An 11776-nucleotide genomic window follows, 5' to 3' on the forward strand; every position below is an offset into this window, starting at 1 on the left:
TGATGCTCTCAGTGTGGCCTATTTGCGGGGCATACACGCTGGTAGCACTGAGAACTAAGTCCCCAACAACCAGCTTGACTAGGATATTCCAGTCCCCAACGATGTTCTTCTGAGTTTAGAATTTAGAATACACTTGGGCACATGCACAATTTAAAAAGTTTGATTAGTATCTAAGATGATGATTTAGCTATGAATTTGAACCAAGGATTAGGAAGAGCATATCTTATAAAGATTATGGTGAATGCAAAAAAAAAGAATAGTCATTTAATTAGCTATCTTCAGAAATTTATGTTTACTCCACCAAAATTACATGGTACTATTCCTATAACTAATGCAAATGTGTTTTCTCATAGTTAACCAATGCAAATGTTATTCCTAACTAATGCAAATGTGTTTTCTCAGAGTTAACCAATGTGAATGTGTTTTCTCAGAGTTAACCAATGCAAATGTTAGAACTACAAGCAATTGTGTCAACACACCTGGAAATGGGACCAGACCATTCTGGCACTTCAGCTTGGAAATCTCCACCAAGTCGAACCCCAGTAACGTATGATTCAGCATCTTTGAACATGTACTCTATATGACTCATGCCATGAGGCCTTTGGTCCATATTCCCAGAAGACCTGACCTTGCCCTCTAACAGTTGACCATAAAGACTCTTAGGTTTCTTCTTCAAGCATGGCTGACAATACCATTCACCAGCTGGTACCACCTTAATACAAGGGATGCAACAAGGCAAATGGAATGCTGCTTCACAAGAATCACATATAAGCATCTTTAGTGGAACATCCAAGCTTCCACAAGTATTGCATGTCACCAAGTGGTTGGCATTACAATCAGTGGATTCCTCTGAAATGATTCTAGTTTGTGACTCAGTTATGAGTCCATCTTTCCTCAGTATAGCAATGCATAGATCCCTTGCTGATGTGAGCTCTGTTATCGATTCTGTAGGGCGTATATTTGATGAGGACCGTACAGAAGCATCCTTTTTGTCTAGTATAACGGAAGATGGTGGCATACTTGACACTGAACATCTTTTGTTCACACCAGAATTTGGCTCCAATGAAACTCCAGCAGGCTCTTCAAGCTCTACGACAGGGTCTATCTTACCTGCCGTCAAATTTGAAAATACTGGATATGAGGGATTCATAACAAGGAGCAGTAGTGAAGAGTGATCTTCAGAGGTAGTGCAACTTTGAATTGTCAGTTCTTTGACTTCTTCATCTGCTACAAGGGAATTTGAATCTTTATCCATCTTTCTCCTTTTATAAACATTGCCATCCTTATTTTCTGCAGATATTGAGCACATTCTGTTATAGCCAGTTAACTAACATAACTTGCGGACAAGAAGGGTGTTCTGTTAAGGATAGACTGCACTCACCATTTTCATGCAAAGATAGTTCTCTGTGACTATTTGAAGGGCACTCACTCCATTTTGGAGTCATCTGTTAACCAAATACAACCATATGCAGCATAAATTTGGATGTCAAATATATCTACACTGGAATTAAGAAGAAAATTCATACTTAAGTAGCCATATATAAGAAGTCATGAGATTATACCGGTCTACTGCAGGTATACTTAAAAAGCCGACCCTCAAACCTAATGTAGTCCAATCCTCCGATTCCAGTGAATAGCCTGGATCATGAATTAATAAACATTCAAATAACAACTGGTGAGGTCACAACTCTATGTAAATGAGGTCCAGAAAGTCAGAACTACATCTAATAAGATCGAACTTAACTAGCAAATCTGTGGGGCATGCAGATAGGTCCCTCCGATCCATTTTTCTGGTCTCATCTCCAAATTTTGGTTATTTCAATTTCTAAGCCCACCACTATTAGTTCCCTCCTTGCCTGTGCAGCCATCCTCTCCGTTGGTCCTTGATGATTTGGTTTCTCACCAACTAATGCTAAGTGCACATGCAGACATGCATGTATGGTTTCTCACTAATTAATGTGGAACTAAGGAAAAAAGAGGAATTTTACGGGTAAATATTCACATCTATTGGTCTAGGTTTTTTTAGAACCTCTACGCTGGAAGATATTATAGGATGGGGCTAATAAAATGAATGAGAGGGAGGATGATATATGGTTGGGTAGATGCGGATTACCACCGTCGCTGTTCCTCCTTCCAACAGAAAACCATGCAAGCATATAGTGTTACATGCTACTGATTTTTTTTCCGCAAAATACGCACGGTGTGTATCATTCCATTTATAGAGGGGTGAGAAATTACAGTGTGGGCAACCTCCTAGCCACATACACAGAGGCATGGAGGAAGTTGCACAGGAGCAGAAGACGAAGAGGGGTTGCTCAGCCCCGATAGCATACATGTCTACGTTACAGGGATCAGATTATTCAGGCCCTTGGCACCTGCCTTCGCCCACGTGAGTGCTTCGTCCTGGATAGTGTACCAGGTTCGGGAGGAACAGTTGTCGGTTATCAAAGGTGCAGGCATTGCGATGTTTCCAGATAGAGCAAGTGCAGAGAGCGATGATCAAGGTTAGACCTTTGCAGAGGCCCGGAGGGCATGATTTTGTCGCCGATGCCCACCAGTTAAGGAAGCACTTGGAGCCGTCCGGTGAAGTAGTGGTCAGGCCGCACCACGCCAGGATTTGATGCCTTGGCAGGAGATCACGCAACCCACGAGGAGGCGGTGCATGGTTTTGGGCTCTTGATCGCAGAGCATGCAGCATGAAGAGTGAGGGAGGCCTCGGCGACCTCGGCGAGCCAAGTCCTCAGCTGTCCAACATTTGTCCTGTTCGGCAAGCCATAAGAAGAATTTGACACTCGTCGTGCCCAGCTTTTCCAAGTTAGCCACCAATGTGGATCAGGGATGGAGCCATTGAACAGCGCAAGGTGGCACGATCTGGCAGTGTAGACTCCATTGTCAGTCCAGCGCCAATGAATGGTATCCGACACAGATGAAAGAGTGACATTCTGCAGGCACCGCTACACATCGAGGGCGATCCCAGTGCGTAGAAGATCACGGACGTCAAGGCCTCCAAGAGCGAGAGGGAGGCACACACTAGGCCAAGTGACGAAGCAATTGCCGGCACTAGCCTCCTTCCGGTCATGCCAAAGGAAGTCCCTAATAATGCGAGTCACCTTCTTGAGGCTCGCCAAACGGCTCCAGTGGTGGGGGACCTTGAAGAGGAGTTGGATGGGCTCATCGCCGGCCAGACGGCTCTAGGGGTGGAGGATGAGGCGGAAACACGGCGAGCGAACGTTATCGGCCGCAACCATGGTGAGCAGCACACGCGGGAGGGAGACCTCGGCCGCCACAATATCCGAAAAGCGTGGGAGGAAGCATAACACTCTCGAAAGGCGAAGACAAGGGTGGCCGGACATGGTTGTGACTGTGCGACGGGACGAGAGTGCCTTGGAGGTGGACACGAACAAACGAGGCAAGATGGAAGATCCTGACTACGGCGGTCCAAGGGGTGAGGGAGGCACGGACTCAGACCCAGGGGCATGGGGCTGCTGGGTCCTACCCCGGATGTAGTGGCGTGGGCGGGTCCGCACTAGACGCAGATGACCCGGATGAATGCGAGCATGGGCGCTTGGCCCGCGTGGAAGCGCTAGGAGGAGGTGCGTGGGAGCATGCAGGCCCGGGCAATATGAACATAGAAGCAGCAGCGCTTGCAACGCACATCATGCCCGCACTCAACCCGAGGATGGCAGGGAAGGAGCGGCAGAGCGCTGCGCTCCAAGCTAGCAATGAGGTAGCACTCACAGGTCGTCGTGGCTGGCAGTTGCGCACCATCTCCCAAGGGGGGTGTGGGCTCCTCATGCGGCGGAAACCAATGGATCTCGAAGCGAAGGCCGCGGCGAGGGGCCACGGTGTGAGAATCTGGCTCGGGAGACGTGAGATCCTCTCTGCATAGGACCTCGCAAACGACAGACCACGGAGGCCGCCAGAGCCAGCAAAGGAAGGGCTGGACTCCATCCAGCTGGCCTCGCGGGGTCGACCTCCACCGGAAGCGGTTGGGGAGGCTAGGATTTTTCATGTATCTGGTATCATCGTTTTTGCCCGCTCCAGATGTAATGGTTGACCAACTATTATTACTGTTTCTACGATGGTAAGTCAATATTATCTGCAATTGGTAAGAAGTAACACACACAAATTTGGCATGGATGCTACTCAACATCAGGCAATAGAGTGGCGGTCTAGCAACGGTAGCCAGCGATAAGAGAGTCAGGCTAAAGTGGGGCTCTTGCGTTTGCTTTATTTATAAAGCGGGGCGAAAGCTTTTTTGGGTAAGTGGGGCTCTTGCACAGGTGGATTAGGTCAACTAATTGAGTTCAACTACTAACCTTATGGGCTCAGGAATGGTAAATATAACGTCCTGATGTATTAGACTCATTTCACCCTTCAATTCTAGTCATGCATCTCTGAGAGTAATGGCATAAAGTAGCTATGTAACCCAGCAACCAAGCACACACAAGAGGGAGGCACAAGTAAAGCAAAACCTATATTTTTGCCCCAATTCTTATCTATATTTCTACCTCCAATCATCGAACTCCCATCGGAAACACGGTGGTTGCCACTCATCAGAGACGTAGCAGTAGGTCCATCACAAAATTCACAAAATGCTCCAGGTATGGTGCAAAGACAACATCATTATTTGAAAAATCGGGACAACAAATAATCCCAGATGTAGCAACAAACTAATCTCACACCGTTAATAAAGTATTTACCTGGAATAAATCCCTAGTCTGACATTGGAATAAATTAAAGTGCAGCATGAAGGTAGGGCAAGAACAACATGTTTGGATAAAACATGGTAGGGATAGGCCAGAGGGTAAAGAGGGATACTACGACTCTAGGAGGGCAAAGGATTCTGGGAGAAGTCGCTTACTCCAGAAACATAAAATGTGTTAGACTAGCCATAGTGGAGACTAAACATAAAATACGTTACTACCTCTATAGTGGGGAGTAACATATGTGTGGTGTCATGCAACACTTCATTTATTATGTTGTAGACTCATCTTGTCTTCGTATGTGTGATGTTACTCAATTTGTCTCTCTCCTCATTAATTAGCTGCCACATCATCTATTTTACATAGATATGTGTGATGTTACCACTCATGTTACTCCCACTGTGGGTAGTCTTAATGCTAACCATGATTTCATCTTTTGCAGCCTACCACAAACTTACATCATACCTGATATGGCACTAAAACTCACAAAGCTGTCCATACATGATTAAAATAAAATCACCAGGGTACGTCTAGAAGATTGGGCCAAATAAATCTGAAAAGGAACAGTAACAGCTGCAATAGATTGCGCCATTCAATCATTGCAAAAATGAAACAATAACAAACTTGAAATAACATTTATGATTGTGCTTTTCTGGTCCACAGTTTCTTGGGCTAGAAGTTCCATGAATATAAAAGAACATGTCCAATTAGTTTTGATGTAAACTTGACACAATTATTATCCTATAGAGTGACATGGTATATTGTCCAATTTTCTTCTGTTTGGCAACTATAATTAAGATACCACTTATGACTGCACGTGACTGAAGTAATCAGGACGAAATAACGAGTTGCCTGCCATACGCACAGTTATATTTAACTTCTAAATTATTCAATTTAATTTTCTAAGTACGAGCTGTCATTTTTTCTTCACATTCTCGCAGAATACACTGCTACTAAAAAGTTATCAACACTCCCAGATGCCAGGTATTACCCTCAACTAGGGTTATATTAGCCTGAATTGTTGTCCTAGTATTTTCTCTAATTTAGTGTCCTATATGATGAAAATCCAAAGATGGTACGACGCTAAACAAGTTCTCTTTGGTAACATACCCGCAATAGATGTAATCCATAAATTCTTGCCAAAACAGCCTACACTTAGGAAGTTAAAAGGGGCCTGCAAGTGGATGCTACCACCTCTAATTACTGCTGAGGCCTATTACGAGTGCACGCCCTTTCTCCCGTGAACCACCTGCTGAGGGTAGCTGCCTTTCACCCTACCCCGTCGCACCCACCCAACCTAACATTTCAACTCGGGATGCAAATGAGTTGAATTCAAGCGAGTGACACTAGGCTCAGCTCAGCTCATACTAAAATTTGAGCGGGCTCAGAACTCATATTGAGTGGGGCTAAAGGCCGGGCCATAGAAATGGCTTATACTCAGCTAGTAACGATCTCGAGCCAGTTGCGAGCCAACTAAGACGATGAAAATTCTGTAGTCTAAGGCAATTTTTTCAACTAGGTAGACCACATGAACAAACATTTAGTCCAGGGCTTGACCACGTACCATATTAATGCCTAAATTTGCTATCTTCTTAGTTAACCTTCCATGTTTGCTTGCAGACATTAGGAAGAAAAATCACATACACGGCGTAGGGTAATGAAGTATCCTATTTCCTTCTAATATATACCATGATCATTATCCATAGTTATACTATGTCGAGTTGTCAAGCTAAAATCGAGCGAGCTACATAAAACGCTCATACTCAGCTCATTTCCTTTCGATTCGGTCTCGAGTGAAGCCAAAAAATGAGTCAATCTCGAGCGTCTCATGAGCCTCGAGCTTTTCTTGTAGCCCTAATTTCAACGGGTTGTCATTGTCGCCGCCTACCACCCCTCCATCTACATCTTGTAACACTACAAACCTGTCATCAGTGACAGGAAAGCATCCACGCTCTGACAACCAAAAGTTATCAACATACAAATTGTGAATCTCTTGCCGCAGGCTTATCTAACCACTACAGCGCTGCGAGAATGTTCCTTGTTCTCTTCTCCACTTAATTTCTAAGGAAGAACAACGATTCAACTGCCATGAAATGGCTCGTAGCTGCAATCAGGGGCGGACGCAAGTTGAGATGAGTGGGGGCCCAGGACCCCACTCGAGTTCCTGTCGTCCCGGTATAAATGTCTCATGCCAGCCAGCAGGCCCCCAGTCAGGCTAGAGCTGGTGCCCCTACTCCCTTCGGCCGTTCTCCAAAAGCCCATAAAAAAAAAAGCAAACCAAATGCATGTTTGTCCTCCAACACAGCGATAAACGCGAGGAGAAGCTGGCTGCTGCTTGCCTCTTCAATCTCTAGGAGATTTAATAGCAAGAAAATTGATTAAACCAAGAAGCGAACCGTCAGCCACCGCCCAACACCTGCTTCGAGGATGGGTTGATCGTGGCTCGGTGGCTGCTCACTCGCTTGTCGGCCGATGCCCGCCCCACCGCCTGGTCGCCGGCCACCGGCAGCCGCGGCGCGACCGCTAGTCTACGTAGGTCCGGTCTGCAGCAGCAGCAACCTCTGCTCAAGTGCCCATCCCCAACCTTTATTCATCTCAATCCCATCCCAACTCCTAAACTGCCGTAGGTAAACAGAAACTCAGGTACTTCTCGATTTGGTTTGCCTGGACCTCTCTGGTCCTTATTTTTCAGTTGATTTCTTTGTGTTTTCTGTCAAATCAAGTGAAAATATGCAATCCCGTCCGTACTAGTACTCTATCAGACTGCAGACATGTACTGTTGGTTCTAACAATAAATTATAGGATTAGTGTGGCACACTAATAGTAGCTTAATTTGTAGGGTTTGGGAATTCTCTATGCAATTCAATCCGGCAAACCATTCTATTAGAAGTACTTGTGTGCTGGCCTGATAGTACTTGTGATAGCATGCTTTCTCTGTGAATTTTTACAATTAGTCCTTCAATTATTTGACAGGGAGGAAGAAAGATAATGGATAAGTATTTGATAAAGAAAGAAAGAGATGACAACACCACCACCAATAGGTCTGCTTTGAGCCCAAGTGGTTTACTTTGTTATTTTGACAAGGAAAAGTTGTTGAAATTAGCTAAGCTTTATCCTGATGATTTTAATCACAAAAATATGGTGACTCTTGAGCGTGAACTTGGTCTCTACATAGATAATATACTCCATGATACATGGATTTCTTGCTTTGGACAAAATGGGTGATTTTGCTAAACGGGCGGTGGATACAAGGAAGCATCTCCCCTATCATTAGTATATAGCCTAATTTTCTTCGTGGAAAGGGACTGCTGGACAAAATTACTGATAAAGTGATTGTTGATAGTTTCCACAAGATGAAAGATCCCTGTGGGAGAAATGAAATGTAATGATCCAATACCTTACACCTCTTGTGTGTTTACCATTTCCATTAGTATTTTAATTGCTAACAATAATATGGGTTTTTTCTTCACAGAAAATGGCATTTATGTTAGGGATAAATATTATCTTTTTTGCAAAATATGAACTATTTGGATTTAAAGTCTTTTTATAAGGTATGTTCAATTTAGTGATAACTTGCTGTGTTATTGTAGGATAAAGTATCTCTTTTTAGAACTTGAATAAAATTATCTTATAACTTGCAAGAAAATATCTATATATAGCATATTTAGACGTTTATAAGCCCGTGTAAAAAAGATCGAGAGTTTTCTATAGCTGGGTCCCCCCCCCCCCCCCCCCGGTTTTTATCCTGATACCAATACTAATAAACTAACTAATAGAGAGATAGAGGAAGCCATTGGTATCATTGCTCGCAACAAAGTAAAGATTCTCTAAAGCCTAACAATCCATCCAAGCAAGTTAGGGTTCCAGGTTCCTTATAACAGGAAAAGAAACGAACCCCGAGTTTGATGGATCTCCGCTCCACGCCAGTCCAATACCAGTAGAGGGGAGCAGGAGAACCACGACGAAGACGATCAAAGAGTTCCTTCGAAGTGGAAGGAGGCTACAGGCGTATTCGGCGGCGCGTGTGCGAGCGGCGGGGGGGGGGGGGGGGGGGTGGGGGGGGCTGACCTGCTCGGTGGTTTCGGAGGGAGAGGTCGGTGAGCAGGGAGCGGTGCGTTTGGGCGGAGGGAAGGCGGGGAAGAACCGGCGGGCTTCGCCGCAGCGGCGGGCGGATTATGCGGGGATCGCTTTTCAGCGACAGAAGTCCACATACCCCCCCTGAACTCTCAGATTTCGAGCACATCACCCCCCAACCGTGAAACCGGATTCTTAATCCCCTGGACTGTCCAATACCACACAAATCACCCCGTGATGGCGTTTTGGGTGGTTTGAGACGCCGGTTTTGCAGACGTGGCGGCCACGTTGTTAATAGTTTGTGGACGCGGTCTACTGCACCCCCTCGCCTTGCCTCGAGCGCTCCGCGTTGCCTTTTCACCTCCCGCTCCCCTCTCCTCTGCCTCTGACGAAACGGCGGCGACTGGGGCGACCACGGCGACGCGGGCGATGATCAGCGACATGTGCTGAATAGCTCGACCGGCGGCGACGATCAGGTCTGTGCGCTCAAACTTTGTGCTGAAAATCTTGCTTTTTTGCCCACATTAGGGCCATCATTTGGGGTTTTCAGGGGATTTAATTTGGGGACTAGGGTTTAGTTCAAATTTTTTAGAGAATGGTGGAAGTAGTTATTAGATGGCCTCTTTTTAGGGCCTTCTGTAGTTCAGATCGCTGTGCATATGCTTTTATATGATGAGATGGTCTAGGGTTTTGTTGATCTGAAGAAAAAGACAGTTTTTTTTAGAGAAGTTCAGAAAAGTTCAGTACATTAGACTTGTTAGTAATTGACCTATGCTTGTTACTGACTTAGGCTTGTTAATTGTCTCTTGTTTTGTTTAGGGTACAGCCATGGATCCTCTTGACTACCTTTCTGTCAGATTTCACTACAGAGGTGACTTTGAGCATGATGGAAATGATTGGGTTTATGTTGGAGGAAAAACTGGGTTGTCCACAATTGAATTTCCAGAGCTGTCAGTATCTGGGCTGAAGAAGAACCTTCCAGATTTTATTACATGTTCTGATTTAGCCCTACAAAATACTAAACTGCATTGGAAATATCCAGATGGTGACTTGGCAAATGCTTTGCTTGTACTGGATGATCAAAAATCGATGGAGATGATGGCTAAACATGTAACTGATGCTGGTGTTATTGATATATATGTTGTCATTCCTGCTGATGAAAGTCTTGAAGGCATTGATTGGGAGTTTGAATTTGCAGAGCAGTTTCAGGCAGAGCATTGTTATGCAGAGCAAGTTCATGTAGATGAAGGGCATGCAGAGGAGGTGCAGGCAGAGCAAAGAAATGCAGAGGATGTACAATGTAGGGCCAAAATGCCAGTGTTCAGGGCAGCAAGTTCAGTTTCTGACAGAGGAAAAGGGGTTCCAACTGAGGAGATGCAGTTTTCAGGTGAATCTGACAGTGACAGTGACTATGTTGTGCCTCCTGCAGAGAGCAACAGTTCAGCTGAAGATGAAGAAATCATTGAGTATAGAAAATATGCCAAAGAATTCAAGGAGAAAAGGAGAAAGAAGATGCTAGGGGAGGAAGAAGCACAAGCTTGCAATGTTACTGATGATTTCATTGTACCAGAAACATGTAAGTTGGATGATGATGCAGATGACACCCCCTACTTTGAGAGTGATGATGATCTTTCTTATGATGAGGCTAGTGATGGAGAGGTCAATGTTGTCAGAAGGAGAAAGACCACTCATAAAGTGTATGATGACAGTACAAATAACCCACAGTTTGAAGTTGGGATGGCTTTTACTAACAGCGGAGAATTCAAACAAGCACTAGTGAAATATGGATTAAAGAATTTCCATCACTTGTTATTTCCCAAGGATGAGAAAAGAAGAGTGAGTGCCAAGTGCAGCTGGACTGGATGCCAATGGAGCATTTATGGTTCAATAAATAGCAAGTCTGACTGGTTGTTGGTGCAAAGGTACAACAATGTCCATACATGTGTGCCTAGGAGAGATAATAAACTCGTGACTAGTTCTATCATTGCAAAGAAATATTTCAGACAGATCAGAGACAATCCAACATGGAGGGTGGAGAAGATGCAAGAAGCAGTACTAGAAGATTTGCTAGCAGATGTGACCATATCCAAATGCAAGAGGGCAAAGAAACTTGTGATGGAAAAGCTCATAGATTCAACTAATGGTGAATATTCTAGAGTATTTGACTACCACCTTGAGTTAATTAGGAGCAATCCTGGTAGTACTGTTGCAGTTACATTAGACCCTAATGAGCATAATGTGTTTGAAAGGATGTATGTTTGTCTAGATGGTTGCAAGAAGGGGTTTATAGCTGGATGTAGAAGAGTTGTTGGGTTAGATGGTTGTTTTTTGAAGGGTGGTGTGCATGGACAAATATTGTGTGCAATTGGGAGAGATGCCAACAACCAGATGTACCCCATTGCATGGGCAACTGTTGAGGTTGAGAGTTATGATAGTTGGTACTGGTTTCTATCATTTTTTATAAAGCTAGGACACATTCCATTTTTTATAATGATAAATACCTTTCCATCTTGACATGTTGCACTATGATGTCCTCAGGAAAGAATCTTGCACTATGGACATATTCACTCAAAGGACCATTGCACTGTTGATGTTTTGTAGGATCAACCAGCAAAAACAACCAGGAAAAAAGGCAAGAACACACCTCAGCAAGCAGGGCCATGCTCTCAGCTCCAAGGGCACAAGCAGCTCCAAGGGCACAAGCAGCTCCAAGGGCACCAACAAGGGCTCCAGCAGCTACAAGGGTACCAACACCTCCAAGAGCTCCTGCAGCTACAAGGGCACCAAGGCCATTTAGGGCACCAAGGACTTCAAATTCTCAGCCAAGCACATCTTCATCACAAGTTCCAGCTTATGGTGATGGGAGGTTCGAGTGGCTTCTAACAGGAAGGAGGGGATAGTGTGCTTATGCTTACTTATGAGCAGTGGTGATGTGTAGCATCAGTGACAAGCTTGAGCTTTTGTTGATGTAAAACATCATCTTAAATTATGTGTTT

The 11776-nt window shown here is 44.6% G+C and overlaps 1 protein-coding gene across 10 annotated transcripts in view; it reads right to left on the reverse strand.

Annotated features, from left to right (window-relative positions):
- The window catches only part of LOC109735409 (uncharacterized), a 36156-nt gene extending 27164 nt beyond the window's left edge, over nucleotides 1-8992 (reverse strand). For 2 of the 10 annotated variants that reach the window (XR_005753953.2, XM_020294619.4), the window contains exons 1-4: nucleotides 8775-8980; nucleotides 1563-1638; nucleotides 1382-1445; nucleotides 480-1290 (exon numbers count right to left, since the gene is read on the reverse strand). Coding sequence is in view for 9 of the 10 variants with exons in the window: in XM_020294619.4 (XP_020150208.1) it covers nucleotides 480-1290; nucleotides 1382-1445; nucleotides 1563-1638; nucleotides 8775-8917 (1094 nt within the window). In the remaining variant the exon portion in view is untranslated. Of the gene's footprint in view, nucleotides 1-479; nucleotides 1291-1381; nucleotides 1446-1562; nucleotides 1639-1744; nucleotides 6477-8601 lie in introns of those variants that run through there. The other 8 variants (XM_073496572.1, XM_040386944.3, XM_073496570.1 and 5 more) reach the window with 7 other exon arrangements.
- Between the last annotated feature and the right edge of the window lie 2784 nt (nucleotides 8993-11776).

The sequence above is a fragment of the Aegilops tauschii genome, chromosome 4 (genome assembly GCF_002575655.3).
Source record: "Aegilops tauschii subsp. strangulata cultivar AL8/78 chromosome 4, Aet v6.0, whole genome shotgun sequence".
Lineage (NCBI taxonomy): Eukaryota > Viridiplantae > Streptophyta > Magnoliopsida > Poales > Poaceae > Aegilops > Aegilops tauschii.